Below are 17,680 nucleotides of genomic sequence, written 5' to 3'. Positions count from 1 at the left end.
ACAAAATAGAGCAAGATTGGCACAGATGTTAGCTGAGCGACTGTCTTCTTCAAGCAAAGAGAGGAGGATTGGCAATGGACGTTAGCTCAGGGCCAATCTTCCTGACCAAAAAATAAATAAATAAATTTCCCAATTACCCAAGTAGGACATATTTCTTGTGGAAAAAAAAATCAAAAGATTTAGGAAATCAAATTTTTGACAGCTCTCCAATAACCATATATGTTTCTGTGTGTCTGATTAAACACACACACACAGAAAAGTCTGAATGATACATAGTAAGTTGGTAGCATTGGTCAACCCTGGAGAAGGAAGGTGGCAAGGTGCCAGGAATAGATGTGATGGTCAAAAGAGTCTTTAGGTGTATCTTGAATGTTCTGATTTTTTGCAAGGAGAATGTTTTCGTATATTAGTTATGCAAATTTAAATTAATAATTTAAAAACTCTTAAAGAATGGAGACAGAAAGCCACATTCCAGATAAAGTTTACTCTTCTTTGACTAACCTCTTTGCCCCTTTTCTGGTTGGCCTTCTCTTCCTCGTAACCTCCACCCAAGTATGTTAACACTTTTCAAAGATCATGTGTACAGGACTTACTTGATGCAGTGTGATTATAAAGTCGTGGGTAATGTAGCCTAAGGCAGTCTACCATGGTGGTTCAGTGCACAGACTCTGGGTCAGACTGCTGGGTTTGAGTCCTGGCTTCCCCATTGTATGACCTCTCTGTGCCCCAGTTTCCTCATTTATAAATTTGGGATAATAATTTCACCTGTCTTACGGGATTGTTCCAAGGCCTAAACAAGTTACTATCTGTACAGTCCTTAGAACAGCGCTTGGCACATACTCAGAGCCATATAAGGGTTAGTTACTATTGTTATTATTATCCTAACACTCAGAAAAAACTATGATAAATTGTTGTACATCCCTCCAGACTTTTTTCTGTGTGTGTGTACATATAGACATACATACATACATGTACATACACATACGTTTATATGGGTAAACATAGATGTTCTTTTTATTAAAATTGGATCATACTGGGGGCTGGCCCGGTGTCGTGGTGGTTAGGTTCGTGCACTCCACTTCAGCTGCCTGGGGTTTGCAGGTTCAGATCCCAGGCATGGACCTAGCACTGCTCGTCAAGCCACGCTGTGGTGGTGTCCCATATAAAATAGAGGAAGATTGGCACAGATGTTAGCTCAGAGATGATCTTCCTCACAAAAACAAGTTGGATCATACTATTTCTGCTTATTGTGACCTTCTTTTGTACTCAACACTATATATTATAAACATCCTTCCGGGCCATTAAATGAAATAATGAACGTTTAGAACAAAACTCAGAAGTATTTGGTCTTAACTAGTTGTGATAGCATAGATCCTTTTGACCAAATACATGAAGATAAGATCAGACAGAAGTGTCACCATGCTGGCAATCTGGAGTGCTTACAGATGTTGATACAGCTTGCTTAACTGGCTGAGTGGGCGTTGATACACCCTACCTGAGTGTATTATTGCTTGTCTTATTTGTTGAGCAATGGTAGTCAGCCTTTGTGAACGTTTATCTTCAGAGCTAGTATGCATGATAGAATGCTATTTTTAAAGTGTCACTGTGGAAAAGACTCTTGGAATACAGTTCTTCATAAGAAGAACAATGATGTGTAAAAAGCACATTGGTTATTAAGAAAAGTATTTCTTCCTTCACCTCTTTCTGGCTTTTCAGGAAATGTTTCACAAAACAGAAGAATTGTTATCCGGAAGGACAGACAGCGAGATGGATGAGATGGACACCTCAGACACGCAGTGGGGCTGGTTTTACTTGGCAGAGTGTGGGAAGTGGCACATGTTTCAGGTATCTCCTGTCCTCGAATGTAGCACAAGAGTTGAGATCCACTTAGCGTCATCTTGCTGATGTCTAAAATGAGTGTGAATGCAGAACCTAAAAGAAATGAAACCTGAAGGAAATCAGCCTAACTAAAAGAAAAATTAGAAATTCTTCTAGTTCTTTTCCTTTTCTTTTCCCCAGGTTTTCACAATAATTTATTTAGAAGAAACTGTGTGTTTACTGTGTGTACAGAGGGCGAATATGACTGAGAGTTGCATGGTGTCAGTACATCTGAGCAACTCCAAGTTTGATTTGGTGGACAAAGAGAAAGGGAAGAGAACAAGCCCATATTAAACGCCTTCTGTACGCCAGGTATTATGTTAGGTGTTGTACATGTATCTTATCCTTTATGCTCACAAGAACTCCGAAGCAGATCTGAACACTCTGTCTTACAGCCAAAGAAAGTGAAACTCAGCAAAGTGAACATAATTTATCCAGAGTCACACACTGCTAGTCAGTGCTTAAGCTAAGATTTCAACCCATACTCAGAAGCTTGTGGTCTTCTTTACTCACAAGACTACTTAAAGAAGATTTCATTTGAGCCACTTGAGAAGTATAATGATTGTAACAATTTGTGAAAATTGTAATAATTTGGAAAAAGGGACTTTAACCAGTTGTTGAAGTTCCTTTGCTAGAAATCCTCGCACCATTTTCAGTGTGCTGGCTTAGCCGGGCTTCTCCCCCATGTGTTGGGAACTAGAACAGGAGATTAGTGAGTTTCCCTCCTCCCGCCATTCTCTGTCTCTGTGACCACAGTACCACCTCTGTGGCCAAGCCATTAATGTGAACAGCTGGTAAATGAAACTTTCTGGTTTGTCTTAAAGCCGGATACCAACATTCAGTGTTCAGTTAGCAGTGAAGATATCGAAAAAAGCTTCAAAACAAACCCTTGTGGCTCCATTTCTTTTACTACTTCCAAATTCAGCTACAAGATAGACTTTGCAGGTATGTTTTTTTCCCTAATAGTTGTGTGTTTTTAGTATATTGATATGGTAAAATCTATAGCTCTGAAGATCAGGATTAGTTAATATATTTGTAAACAGTGAAGTAAATCATTTTGTAATACACAAAAATACCTCTGTCAAAACTCAAGATTCAAAACCTTCTTGAGCAACATCACCTTTGATAAAGGAGTATTTATATACTTATAGATACTAATGTATATGGAGATTATCATATATTTTGATTTTATGTAATGCTTCTCTTCTAAGGAACATAAAACACTTTTTAGTTGTTGTTTTATTCATCATCCCATCAGTCTTTTGAAATAGGTAGGAACTTTTTTATTTTAAGGATCAATCTGAGAGGTTAAGGGACAGAGTCGTAGGTAGCTGGTGATAGTTTTAAGACCAAACCTCAGCTGAATAACCCATCTCTTGGTGTCCTTGCCAGAAATCTTTCTTCAGTGGACATTGCCTTCTGCCATTTTCTGATTTCATTGGTCTCCACAGATGAGCCACTTTGGATCTCATCTCTGATGTATGGGCATGTTTCTAGGTATCCCAGGGAAAACCTGTTGGATTCAGCCCCTGCAGTTTCAAGCTGCTAGCTTTAGCTGTTTGCTGCTAGAGGCAAACACGACCTGGATGGGAGCCTTCTTAACGGAGGTACATTTTGGTTGCTCCGCAGTTCAGTGCTCTGGCTGTTCTTTCCCAGTGTCTGTGACTAGTGTCTTTATGACAGAGTTAGTGTGTATTTTGTTGGGGTGGGGCGGTGAAACCATAGGAAAGTCCCTTGGGTGAGCCAAGGCCCAGAAATAGTGAAAGGGGTTATCTGGTAAGAAGTGATGCAACCAAGTCTGTGGGTTGTTGCCCACCAAAGTGTTTTTACTTTTATCAAGAGTTAAACCATTAGATTCTTACTCCTGACTAACCATAACTTTTTTTAGGGCTTTAGGCAAATAGGCTGCCTTTAAGGGGCCCTGGCGTTTGTCTTCCTGCTGCAGTCTAGGCAGAAGGTGCCTGGTGGGCACGTTAGTCTTGTGTACAACTGCCAGTTTGAAGCAATACTGAGACATAATGACACCAAACACATTAGGCTTCATGGAGAGGATGAAGTTTGTCAAAGCATTTGGGAGATAATTCAGCAAGCCACCTGTTTCTGAAAGGATATTTTCTAGTAAACTGTCGTTTTTTGAAGCTTTCTCTCAGACAATGCAGTTTATTAAAAAAAAATCTTTATCAAAGAACAGGAGTAACATATAATACTTCAAGTTGCCCAACCCACTGTATAATGATACTGTTTCAAAGGTATAGGTATTCACACTTTATATGTACTATTTGCAAAATAGCCCCAACCATTCTGCCACAGCCAGCTAAGTTCCCTATAAAGATAATGAAAAGTAAACTCAAAATGAGGTGCTGTAAGAAGCAGACACCACAGGCGTCGCTCCACGTGCTGAGAAGATCGTGCTTCCCCCTGTGCGGCTGTGATGCCGATGTGTGCAGAGCCGAGCGCAGACGCGCTTAGCACAGCGTTTGCCTGCGTGGGTTTGGAATGAAATGATGCCAATTAGACAAGATAAACTGACTGGAATCTCGCGTTAAGACTTAGGACTTGACTTTGTGGGAATGAAGAAATGGACCTGATAACTATTGCCATAGCTAAGGCATACATGAAAGAAGAAAATAATACTTTGTTAGTTAATTAGTCTTTTATCACTAGAATCTCATACTGTCATGTGCCGCATTAGGATGTTTCGGTCAATGACACACCGCATATATGGTGGTGGTCCCATAAAATTACTCCCATACGGCCTAGGTGTGACGTAGGCCACACCATCTAGGCTTGTGTAAGTGCATTCTGTGATGTATGCACAGCGACACGCTTCTCAGAACATATCCCTCTTGTTAAGCAATGCATGACTATATAAGTATGTATTGAGTCTAGCTAGGTTTTCTATTTTTTGGTTTAGCTATACAATTTAAAGAGAAGGTAAAAAATGTACAGATTTTTGAAATTCTGTGAATTGTGCAAGTTTTATAATGGTAATGTATCTTTTTTATCATTTCCAAAACTTTTGGAGAAATCAAAGTACATTTTCCGCTTAATAAACTAACCAGAGGATTCAGTACTATAGTTTCTTTCTCTTCCTAGTACTCTTAATTTTCCTAAGTTTAGAACTTTTCTATTTGAGTGTCAGGTTAACCTAAGTATGATACAGAAAGGAATAGACCCTGCACACTGAGCAGTGTGTGGGATTAGCATCCTTATGTCTGAGCTTAGCTCAGGCAGTGAAGCTGTGCTCCTTGATGGACACTTTTATGAGATGATAACTAGATATGTGGTAAAGCATCCTTAGCATACTGTGCTCGTCAGCTCCTCCCAGAGCTCCGTGATTCCTGGTCATCGTGTAGTGTGGCTACAGATCTTCGTGACAGTTTAGTACAATGTGTTTCTATGACTTATCTGATATCTTTGTCTTTGTATACAGAAATGAAGCAAATGAATCTCACCACTGGAAAACAGCGCTTAATAAAAAGAGCCCCCTTTTCTATCAGTGCTTTCAGGTACTGGAAGAGAATAGGGGTGGAAAGGGTGGGCTTTTCCTCTCCCTCTTTCTTAATACTTGACAGAGGAACAAATAGACTGAAATGTTTTGATAGATTATTTAATGATCTTAATATTGATCTTTTCATTACTGAATTTCATATTAGTCAATGAAATAGCAATATGAGTATTTTCTACTTGTTTCCTCTCCTGTTATCCTTTTCATTTTCCCTTATATATTTATATTTTTCAATTCTTTAGAAAGTTTGCATGGTAGTTACAAAATGCCTTACTTATAGTATCTGCTATAAATTGTTAAAATAACCTACTGAAGTAAGTTTGCATTAATTTGGAAATACTCTCACAGAACCATCCAGTTATTTGGGCCATAAATTCTAGGTAGTTGCCCACTTGGTCTCCACCTCCACTGACCCCCATGGGGCAACTCCTAGAAGTAATTTCAAATCTGTGGTAACTCAGAGAGACCCAAGGAAGATGGGAGTACAATGGGACGCCAGCGCATCCACTTGTTCCCTGGACCTGGGTGCAGGTTTTCCTTTTTGCTGTCTCTGGGTGTATACAGCCTGAAAAGAGAGGTAGAAGTGCCAGGAGAGAATAAATATTTGTTTTTTATGTGAATGTAATTGAAAGGAAAAATCTTAGAGCATGTCTCCTGTTTTCTGGAATGATTCCTCAGGCAAGTGTTGAAATTCCTGCTGTTCAAAGAATTTAAATTGAAATAGAAAAAAAATGCTGATATATAAATTGTAGGGGATATCATTTGCTCCTTCCAAGGAGATACTTGGAAAGGATAAGAGTAAGGAAAGAAATGTTTTAAGTTTCTATCAGTGTGTTTCTTAACACTTTTGGCTTATATTTGAGCATCATGATTTAAAAATTATTCAAGTACTTGTACAATGAATGCTCTAGTACTTCTGAAGAATATAGAGAGGGTAGTTTCCTTACCAGCTACATCATATCCTCATTCTTAAGTTCAAGGAATATAATCAAGGCATTACTTATCTTCAAGGAGTATGTAATCTGAGAGGAAAATGAGACATAATAAGGGAAAATGTTATTGTCACTGTATGTTATTATATCTGGGATATTGAAGTGGGGAGAAGAAGCACGTGATGGGGTCGAGCACTTTGTTCTGTCATAGACTGTACAAACCATAGGACCAAGACAGGAGAGGGAGAGAACTGAGCAGAATGGAGGCAGTGAGCAGGACAGTAAAAGAGGTGGAACCGTTAGGTAGGGTACAGGAGGGTGATGAGGGAGAGTAGAAGCGGGTATCGAAGTGTTTATTTCTTTATTGCAGGGATATATTGAGCATTTATCAATAGGAGGTGAATAGTACATGTTTCCTATTGGCAAAGAGTTTACAGTTAATTAAGGCTATGGGCTACATAAAATTTTTTTTAAATTTCCATAGCTAAAAGGTACTTTAGGCAAAGTGAAAAAAAAAAAAACCTAGGAAAACTATTGTTACTTATTATCACAGTCAAAGGGTTCATAGCTGTAGTATATGAAGTACTTCTAGGAATTGCTAAGTAGACCAACAACCCATTGGAAAAATGAGCAAAGAATTTGAACAGTTTATACAACCTAACTTGTAGTAAGAGAAATACAAATTATACCAGACTATTTTTTACTACCAGATTAACAAAAATTCAAAAGTTTGATAATGTACCTTTTTTGGAGAAGTTTTTGGAAAATAGGCATTCTCTACATTTTTGATGGGAATGTCAATGAGTATAACCGTCAAGGAGGGAATTTGGGCAGTATCTGTCAAAATCATGAATAAATATATTTTTTGACCCAAAAATTCCATTTCCAAGATGTTATCCTACAGATAGACTAGTGGATATGTAAAATGAGAAATGGGAAAACTTCTTCTTTGCAGCATTCTGTTAACAGTAGCAAAAAGTTGAAGACAAGTGAAATATCATCAATAGGGACTTATTACATAGATTATGGCGTATCCATACAATGGAATTCTATGCATCTGTAAAATAAAATGCACTTATTCATTCAGAGGTGCTTGTTGAGTGGCTTCATGTGCCAGGCTCTGTGTAGGGACTGGGAATGAGGATGCTTTCTGTCTACAGAGATGGAAAGATCTCTAAAAGCATATTAAGTGAAAAAGAAAAAAGCTGCAAAAAACAGGTTTATGTTATCATTTGTGTGGGGAGAAAAATTGATTTGGGTTAACCCAAAGGAGTTCTGGAAGAATCCCCAAAGACTAAAAACAATGATGACTTGGAGTTGGGCAAGAGGTGAGAATAAGACAGAGCAATGACTGGAGTGGGAGGGAAACTATTCACTTTACTTCTTTATGCTTATTAATTTTTAAATCATATGATTAGATGATCTTTTCAAAAATTAAAATGAGTTTAAAAAATTAAGCTGAGGATGGGCTTGAAATTGGTGAATTTCTTCCAGGAATCTCCAGTCAGCAGAGAGGATTAGTATGTCCATTTCAGCCTTTTGCCATTAAGCCCCCCGACTGACTGTCTTCTTTGCTCACATCCACTGGCTTGAACATGGTAGATGGTCTCTAGAAGTTTCGCTGACTGACTGCACTAAGTGAATAATGTGGGCTGTGGGAGGCAGTGGGCCACACACAGAGAAAGCTTTAGTTTTGAGTTAGGTCTTGAAGGACTTTGAACACATGGCTCAGGAGTTTTGATTTTATTTAATAGGCAGTATAAATCTGTTCAAGAGATGGTTTTTTTTGAATCAAGAGTTTGATTTTCTTCTTGTAAATTCCTTTTCTTTGTCTAAAATCTTCCTTGCATTTTAAAGAAATTCTGGCAATTTTAGAAAAACGACAGAATTAAACAGTTGTTTTTGAAATTTTGATGTTATGTAGGATTGGACGTTTTCCATGAAGCTTCTCGACTCAGCACCTAAACAGTAGACACAGTAGACATTCAATAAGAGTTTTAAACTAAAGAAACCAAGGGCCACACTTCATTTCATTTGTCACAATACCTCAAACATGAAAATTTAGCTTTGGAGAAAAGGCTGGATCGTTGACAATAATTATAATCCGCTTCTAATATTTTGTTCTGTCTTTTGCTATTTAGTTATATCTGTGAAAACGAGGCTATCCCCATGCCGCCACACTGGGAGAATGTGAATACTGAAGTACCCTATCAGGTAAGAGCAGAACTGACTGTAACGTGAAAGAGATTGGAAAGGACCCCAATAAAACTGTGCAAACTTCTTTTTCCAGCTTATTCCTTTGCACAATCAAACACATGAATATAATGAAGTTGCTAGTCTCTTTGGGAAAACAATGGATCGCAACAGAATTAAAAGAATTCAGAGAATTCAAAACCTAGACTTGTGGGAGTTCTTTTGCAGGTGAGACAGTTTCTGATCTGAACCCTGTCCTTGGCCTCTAAGACTTCTATAGTTTTAGAGATAGTGAAGCACAAATGTGTAATTGTATTAGTTTTCAGTGGTGCCACGGGAACTGTGTAGACTCACTGTGTTTTCCTCTTGCCCATTTGGACCTGATCTCAGCCGTCGTCTTCAGCATTCTCAGGGAGTCAAAGAGAGCTGCTGGGTATGAAAATGCCAGGCATTGCTTAGAAGGTTGTAGAGCGATGCTACAGGTCAGTCTCTTCAGCACCCCAGAAGCTCGCTCTCCTGTCAAGGTTTAGGACTTGTGCATCTTGGCTGACATCAGCATTGTAAAGGAATCTGGGGAGCTGCTTAGTTTTGTTGATATGACTTTCTTGGCTCAGACTTTTTTGTTGAATTAGAAGTCTCTCAAACAGTATTGAGGTTTTTTTTTTAACAATTACACTATCTTGCGTGTATTCATTTACTTGTTTAGTTTTGAAGGACATTGTAAAAACTGCCTTCACATTTCCTACTTGGCCCAAAGTTTATGTTGTAGATTTAAAATCTCAATTAGTTGCTCAATTTAGGTTAGAAATGACTCATTGGCTTGTTCAGTGTGCACTTAACCTAAAAATCAAGCCCATTACAGAAAACTTAAAGATATTGTCCAAATTAATCTGTTATGCTGTATTTTATTATAATGTTATTTAAATTAAGTGGTTTTCAGAAATATTTGTATTAAATTTGTGTATGAGATTTGATTTTTAATATTTTTTAATATGAGCAAACTTTTAATATTTATTCAGAAAAATTTCAAATAATAGAGTTTAATATAATTATCCCCTGCGTATCGTCCATCCTGATTTAACATTTATCAGGATTTATCGCACGTAATCTGTCACCTTTTTTGCTATTGTTGTTGTCGCTGCAGGATTTTAAAGCAAATCCCTGACCTTAACTCATTTCATTCTCATATGCTTGAAAACCAGGCTGACTCTTGTTTGGAAATGGTCCGTGGAATTCTTTCCTGCTTCTGCTCAGGCAGTTGTATGGACTGAGTAAATTCCAGGTTTTGTTCTCATAGTAGTTTATATTATAAAATAAGGGGTTTTCAGCTTGTATTCTTTATAGTCTTGAGTTTTTGGACCAAGCCAACTGTATTTCTGACCAGCTGCGTCTCCCTGAGTTTGGAAGCTTTATTCAGCCCTCTGTGGGGGACTCTTATGTCGAGGAGGATGGAAGCCTCTCTCCCCTTTGGTTTTATTCTCTCAGCAAATAAAGTAAGTTTTTCTAAAATGGTCAGATGAAAACTTAATACCTTATTCATAATCAGGCCTCTGAAGTGGAGTTCATATTTGTCTCCCTCGTAATTTGAGTCCTCAGTTAAATCCTACTGGTAAAAATGTACCAGTGAATTCCCAAAATGTTTTATACCAAGAATTTCACAGGAAACAGTTTTATTCTGTCGATGCCCTTTATGATTTTATGGAGTGTCGACCTACAGGAATGTCTGATGGTACATGAACCTGCCACCTGCTGTGACAGTAGAAAATACTGAGTCTTGTCGTAAGAGCAGCCTGTCATTTTGACGTCTCCCTGAAGAACTAGAATAACCTAGTCAATCTCATTGTCATGTAACCTGTGACTCACTCTCCAGGCCACGAGGCCCACGTGAGTCTGTCAGGCATCAGTTTGCATGCTGTCCAGGCCTTTCTTACTTCCTCCCTCCTTCCAGCTAATGTTTGAGCACCTGCTTTGTGACAGGCACTATTGTAGGCACTTGGGATAAAACAGCGTAATGATATTTGTTTTGACTCACTGTTTCAATCTTCCAAGGTCTTTTTGACTCCTGGTTCAGTCACACAATAAGTTACCGCTTCTAGTTTTCAATCTTTTGCAAGTGTGATAAGCCGTCTTCTACATTTTCATCCAAATCCCTGATAAAAATGCTGAAGGGCTCAAGAAGAAAGCATGCCTGCCATTCACGTTGCTCTTTGCATGAAGACTTTTAAATAGGTATTAGTTTTTCTCTCTATACTATCATCTGGCACACACTTCTCGGTCTTGTCTCCATCGTAAGAGACAGAGAGTTGGAAAGACCTTGGAAGATTGAAACAGTGAGTCAAAACAAATATGATTATCTTTTCTTAAAAAAGACTTTTTTTGTTAGTTAGAAAAGCAGCAAATGTGTGTTGTAGAAAAAAGTACGTAAAGGTCTAAAAAGGGAAGTTGGCATAATTTGTTCTTGGTGAAAACATGCTGGCTTTTTCTGAAGTGTGTATTTGTTTAACGCTGTTTAACGCTAAAGAAAGCATGCATTCTTGTAATGTCGTGCTTAATGGTCTGAAAATACTCTCACCGATAGATTAAAGCATATACATTTAAATTTTGGTACATACTGCCAAATGTCTCTTGAGAAAGGCCACATACATTTCCGTTTCTCTCATCATCTATGTGCAGATATCCAGTTTCCCCACACAATTACTACGCTGCATGTTGTTTATAAATTACTGAATCGAGATAAGCTTAATTGAAATAAAGCTACTGCGTTAGGTTTATAAATCAGTTGTACAAATAAAACAAGCCAAGAGAAGTCTGGTTGAGAAGGTCCTAGGAGTTTTCGTTGATGACACACCTGTGTCAGTTGCCAGTGTGAGCCCTGCTGCAGAGTGATGTCAGCGGTGTGCTGCTTGCGGTCAGTGCTGATGGCACCTGGACTCTGTCTCTGTTTCTTACCAACATTTATAAAGTAGGGGGCATCCAGGGATTCTTGTCAACAAAAGGCTGTCCAGAATGGAGAAAGGCCTGGAAACTATGCTGCGTGAGGAATAGTTGAGGGAATGATGTCTATTTACCTAGAGAGGAGAGCCCAGGTCAGTGTTCATAGCTATTTTTGGATATTTGCAGAGTTGTTTTGTAGAAGAGTATTTGAATTGTGTATTCAGAAGAGAACAGCTGAGACCAATCAGTAAAAGTAACAGGAAGGCAGATTTGGGTTCAGTGTTGGGGTGGATATACTTTCTAACAATTATGGGTGATCCTTAATAGACTGCAGTGTCTTGCAAAGCAGTGAGCACTTGATGCTGGAACGAATTAAAGCAGGCCTTAAATAGCTAGCTATTCGAGATAGAAGGGGGCAGGGGATTCTTTTAATTTTTAAAACATGTTTTTAATGGAATATCTAAAAAATGAAAATGCAGCAAATAGTTTATAGATATCCATATACCTACCAATCAGATTTAACATTTTAATATTTGTCATGTGTTCTTCATCTTTGTATCTGGGTTTTTTTTAAAGATACAGATACAGGTGAAGTGTTTACCCCATCCTTATTCTGTTCTCCTTCTTTCCTCTTGAGGTTGGTGTGATGCCTTCCTGTCCATATTTTTATATTATTTTACTACCTTTGTATATATACCTATAGAATATACAGTATTATTTTAAGTTATATATCTCTTTTTGCAACATTCTTTTTACATTCAACATTATTTTTCAAGAGTATCTGTTAATATATAGAAATCTAGTTCATTACTTTTAACTTTCACATATAAATATATAATTATTCACTTTTTATGAAAGAATTTTAGGCTATTTGTTTTTTTTTTTACTGTTACAATCAGTCCTACATTGAACATCTTTTTATGTGTTAGAAGAGATTGGTCACTGGGAAGGGAGTTGACCTAGATGGCTTCATGTCTCTTCGGCCCTAAGACTCAAAATTCAGTTCAATTCAACCAGCATTTTCTGGTCTCTGGAGATAAAAAGATTAAGACATGGTCCTGCTCAAGGAATTCACTGTTTAAAGACTGTGAACTTTATATTATTTAGTTGTTTGCAGTGTCGTTTTTGGGTATCTATAAAACTTGGCTGGTTTAGACAATCAATCACCTTTCCCATGATGGGGCATCGTCTGAGATAGCTGTAGTTTTTGGTATAATTTTCAACCTTAGTTTCAGTTTTAACTAGTAGTTTTTGATGAGATGATTTATGTGTCCAAGAGCATTCAAGATTATTTCTTTTGCAGAGCTACTGTGTCCACTTATGATTTATGTTAAAGAAATGCTTTCTCTCTCACCCTTTCTATTGAACTTTGCTCCTTGAAAAATTAATAGAAACCACTAACATTTCTGTGCGTATTTTGTGCCTATGTGTATTGTGTTTTTAGGAAAAAGGCTCAACTCAAGAAAAAAAGAGGTGTGCCTCAGATTAATGAGGAAATGCTCTTTCATGGTACCAGCAGTGAATTTGTGGAAGCAATTTGCATTCATAACTTTGATTGGAGAATAAATGGTATACATGGTGCTCTCTTTGGAAAAGGTAATTATCAGAATTTCAGTCCGATTTCAGTCTTAGAAGAGAATCCCCTCTTTTTGGAGATATTGATTGTGTTGTAATTCAGGGTTTGATAGTCATTAAGTTCAAAGTTACTGTACTTTTAGGTTCCTGGCACACTCAGAATTTCTGAGCCACACAAAAGCCACTTCCTGCATGTACAGAATGGAAGTCAGACTTTTACATTCCAACTGGATTAAATAGCTGCCCGAGTCTGTCATTTAGATGGGATAGCATGTCCATATTAGCTGATTTTTGCATTACATTTAGTTTCCATGTATAAGTCCGTTTCGTGGATAAAACTAAACTGTTTTATGTCACATATAGAGAGAACTATAAAATAAATTAATTACATTGTGCACAGGTCCAGGTACTAGTATTTTTTGTTTGTTTTGTTTTGTTTTTTCAAAAATGATAGGTTAGAATATTAATGAGCGATAAGGATTAATGGGGGAAATCCTCACCCTTTTTGTAATGTTGTGAACGTCCCAGTTCTCCAATTTATGCCCACTTCTCAAGCAAATTAAGGAGAGAGATGAGGGGAAAAGGTAAGGGATGGACATCTATTTTTCTGGTCCTTACTTTGTACCTTACCTTCACCAAGAGAACTGACTACCAATTAGGATCAGGGTGTGCTTCATTTTTAAAAAGTAAATTACTTTTTAAAATAACTACTGAAAAGGGCATCCCATTACTGTAAGAGGATCAGAAAAATATTACATAGATCTCATCAGTATTGGGTAATACTGTATGAGACTTTGCAATTCATTTCCAAAGTATGCCCATAATGCTGTCAATCTCCTGGGCCTACCATTTGAGAAGAGTCAGGTGCTTTACTGAGTTTTCATATTTAGACAATGAACCAGTGAAATTGTTCTTTTGGAAGGCTCAGGTATGAAGAGCATTTGATTCTCTTCAGAAATCTTTTCCTGGATGTAGGGTTCTGTTATTTCCAGAAATATTATTGAATGGTTCCCTGTATCATGAAATGTGGTTTCTTGAGGTTTGAAATAATCTCTGTAGACCCATAGTTTTCACTGTGCTCTCCAGGGTTTCGGTGAATGCTGGACAAGGGTAGCGGGGTGAGAAAAGTGGTGGAAGGAGGTAGAAAGGGGAGGGAGTCCCAACCAGTTACAGCTTGGGTCCTGACACACTTTTAATCACAAACAATTTGAATCTGTCTTACATAGTGGATTTCTTTGTAAGATTTCTTTTGAAAACAGGGTTCTGGGAGCTACATTTTGGTGGGGGTGGGGCTGGTGGTGGTGGTGGGCACTAGTCTATACTAGCAAATCTATCCCTGTGGCAGCCCGCATCACAGCTGTCCATTACAGGTGGATTCTGTTCTTTTCTGAAAGATCTGCAGATGAGGAAATTCCACATCTATTTTTGTTATACAATTCCACGTGTCTGTTCCCCTAACAATTAGAGTGTTTTTGCTTGGGTTTCGTGTATTCAGAATAATCTTGGCTTTTCTTGGTCTTTTTGTTTAAGGAACCTATTTTGCTAGAGATGCTGCTTACTCCAGTCGCTTCTGCAAAGATGACATAAGGCATGGAAACACATTCCAGATCCATGGTGTGAGCTTGCAGCAGCGGCATCTATATAGAACATATAAATCTATGTTTCTTGCTCGAGTGCTAATTGGAGATTACATAAACGGAGACTCCAAATACATGAGACCTCCTTCCAAAGATGGGAGCTATGTGAATTTGTATGACAGCTGTGTGGACGACACCTGGAACCCAAAGATCTTTGTGGTGTTTGATGCCAACCAGATCTATCCTGAGTACTTAATAGACTTTCATTGATTTCACTTCCAAATATCCGTGATCAAGGAAGTTTTCTTCTTTTTTGCAGGAAGATTTGCTCTCTTGTCATCTAGCCACTTAATGTTAATTGTCTGATACTTTTGAAACAGATATGAAAAAAAGTGGCCTCCATATAAAAAGACATACTAACTTTAAGGTTGGTTTTCTGTTGTTTTGTTTCTGTCTATTGCTCTTAGTCTTGTTTGTTAAAGACTGACACCGTTGTCATTTTAACAGATAGGGGTGACAGATGCCACTCAAAATTGAATCAGCTGCGTCTCAACATGGTCATTGAGAGTCTAAAGTTTACGTGTGTATTATCAGGATAAATATTTTCAGTTCAAATAGACATTCATATAAATGTTCAAAAAATAAAATATAGACATAAATCTGTCCCTTCAGAGGCACTGATCCTTTATACATTGAATTCTGATGTTATTGTCCACCAATCGGTATACTGCTTTGTTGGTCTTCTGAAGAGGGATTTACAACCTCGAAGCAGACTGAGTACCTTGAGAGACATGAGAAACAAGACGGTTATTTGCAGTGCTGCCAGACAGCCAGAAGGAGACAGTCAGGGTAGATTCCCTGTCCTGATTGCCTTAGGGCAGTAGGCTGCAGTCTCAGACCTGCTCCGGGCATTCTCTTCTGCCTCTGACAGCTGATTGACGAAGGCCGCAGACTGCAATTAGCCTACAGTGCGTCCACCAGAGCTCTTGAATCTTGTACCAAGACTTGCTGCATGAGTGTTTATTGCATCTTTGAAATGAAACTTTTATTTATTATTCAAAACATTAGTTTTCCCTTTGTTTTGGGGTCCCTATAATAATTACTTCTAAGATATTTTTATGGGCTCCCACACACAGCTCTTCAACAATGATTTATAAAATTCACATTTCTAAGTCATATCTTCCCATTTTGAATCATTGCAGAAAGCAAGAAATGCTAGGAACAAATCTGGTTTATTCCTTTACATAGCAGCTGACAATCAGCTAACTCTCTTGAAAAGTTAGATACCATTCATAACTATGGTTAGTGGAAGTTAATTTGCCTGTCCCACCTGTTTTGCGGTTCTGTTCTAAGGGGGAGTAAGTAATGTTGGAGCACCTTCCTGCCCCTACAGCTCTTCTAGCAGAGTCTGGACAACACCTTGGCGGAGATTTTACAGGAGTTCCGGTATCAGATGGGGAAACTGGCCATATGATTGTTGAGAGTTTTTCCAACTTTGATTTTCCTTGATTCTGCCTGAGAAAAAGAACACTTATATCAAGGCTTTCCCAGAAAACCTTTTTCTATCTCAGTCTAATATTGAATTCTCTTTCCGTTATCCTCACCCAGTTCTGGCTGAGAGGTAGTGAACATAATTTAACTTCTCAAGAAAAATCCAGTAAATGTGCATGCCTGTGTTGTTCGGTTCAGTCATTTGAATTGGGAAGGCATCTAGAAATAGCAAAAGTAAGGAGTATAGAGCAAGATGAGATATGGTAATTCTTCAACTGTCATATATCCCCACATTTTTGTCCTAGCTCAGAATACACCTAGTGCAGTCCAAAGTAAGTGGTAAACAGGAAATTGCTTGTACAACACTTTGAAACCAAGTGACAACAGAGATTTCCTGACTCAGATGTGCAGACTAACAGCTGGTTTAGATGAAGTGCTGTGAATGTTTAGAAAGAAAACGTTTTAGAAACATGCAGAGATCATCATGGAAATAATTGGAGGAAAACTCACTAGGCTGCCTTATGAGAGAGGCACACCATTGTTCTTGATGCGTTCACAAAAAACATGTTAGAGACACTAGGAATTCAGATTTTGAAAATCTTTTGTTCTATTTAATAATTATTTACATACCGAAAAATAGTTCCCACTTCAACATGGCTATCTTTTTTTCCAGTTTAAAACGATTGCCTCTCCCATCTCTTGAGTGGAATAACTGTTGTGGCCTCTGGGGCTTATTTTTCTTTTAGACATGTGCAGATCTTATCTCAAGGTGACTAGCAGCCCAGACGTGAGACTTGCTGGGCAGTCTGTGGGAACGCTGAACCTAACCAGCTGGCTCATGCGTAGTGAGCAGAGTGCACTGCAGTAGACATTGTGAGAAAGAGCGGTACTATTATTCTTGTCTGAGAATATGCTGCCAACTCCCCTTTTATAAGAAAGAGCTGATTTTGATGAATTTTTTAAATGTGGTAGAGTTGATATTAAAATTCTATGTCTTTGTTTTGATCAGTAGATTAAGCTGAGAATCATATATATAATCAGTATATAATAAGACTAGACACAACCATTTGCCATCTTTTCCTCTTGTCGTCACATAATATGGTTGGGGAAAGTGAAGAGAACCCATTCTAGATCAATGAATAAGTGATTTTAAAAATTCTGCAGTGAATAAATTCCAGCAAGTGACTTTTCTTTTTTACTTTGGTGATGTCAGCCTCAGGATTAAAAAAAAATGTTTATAAATAACAGTTGCATAAATCTTGCCGTTGTGAACAGAAAGATTTTGTAGTAGTGCAACTTTCATGTTTAGACTGTTACAGTGATGCTGATAAAGAATTTGGAGCCATTTTTGGTATATGAATCTGTTCTTTTTTACCTGTGGTGACTCAGGCTTTCCCTGGCGGGTCTTCGTTCTCTGTGTGTGCCGTGCATTTGTTTCTGTGATTTCTGTGTCTCGTCTCCACCTTGTATTATTTAAACCTAAGTTTTCGGCTCAAACATAATGGAATATCAAGGAATTTGTTCCTGTAACTCTTGTGTAACCCACATGCAGATGGGGGACGTCTCTCGTTCTCAGTTTGAATCACCCTGAG

At 38.1% G+C, this 17,680-nt stretch overlaps 1 protein-coding gene across 8 annotated transcripts in view; it reads left to right on the top strand.

Moving 5' to 3' along the window:
• The window catches only part of PARP11 (poly(ADP-ribose) polymerase family member 11), a 37,207-nt gene extending 22,184 nt beyond the window's left edge, over positions 1-15,023 (top strand). For 7 of the 8 annotated variants that reach the window (XM_070620531.1, XM_070620532.1, XM_070620537.1 and 4 more), the window contains 7 exons: positions 1,717-1,845; positions 2,703-2,823; positions 5,312-5,387; positions 8,460-8,532; positions 8,609-8,739; positions 12,890-13,041; positions 14,551-15,023. In XM_070620531.1, the coding sequence (XP_070476632.1) occupies positions 1,720-1,845; positions 2,703-2,823; positions 5,312-5,387; positions 8,460-8,532; positions 8,609-8,739; positions 12,890-13,041; positions 14,551-14,867 (996 nt within the window). In that variant the 5' untranslated portion in view covers positions 1,717-1,719 and the 3' untranslated portion in view covers positions 14,868-15,023. The remainder of the gene's footprint in view (positions 1-1,716; positions 1,846-2,702; positions 2,824-5,311; positions 5,388-8,459; positions 8,533-8,608; positions 8,740-12,889; positions 13,042-14,550) is intronic. The other variant, XM_070620536.1, reaches the window with a different exon arrangement.
• Positions 15,024-17,680: the final 2,657 nt, after the last annotated feature.

This window comes from Equus przewalskii, chromosome 5, assembly GCF_037783145.1.
Source record: "Equus przewalskii isolate Varuska chromosome 5, EquPr2, whole genome shotgun sequence".
Classification (NCBI taxonomy): domain Eukaryota; kingdom Metazoa; phylum Chordata; class Mammalia; order Perissodactyla; family Equidae; genus Equus; species Equus przewalskii.
The sequence above is the reverse complement of the archived record's forward strand: the minus strand, read 5'-3'. Positions and strand labels throughout refer to the sequence as shown.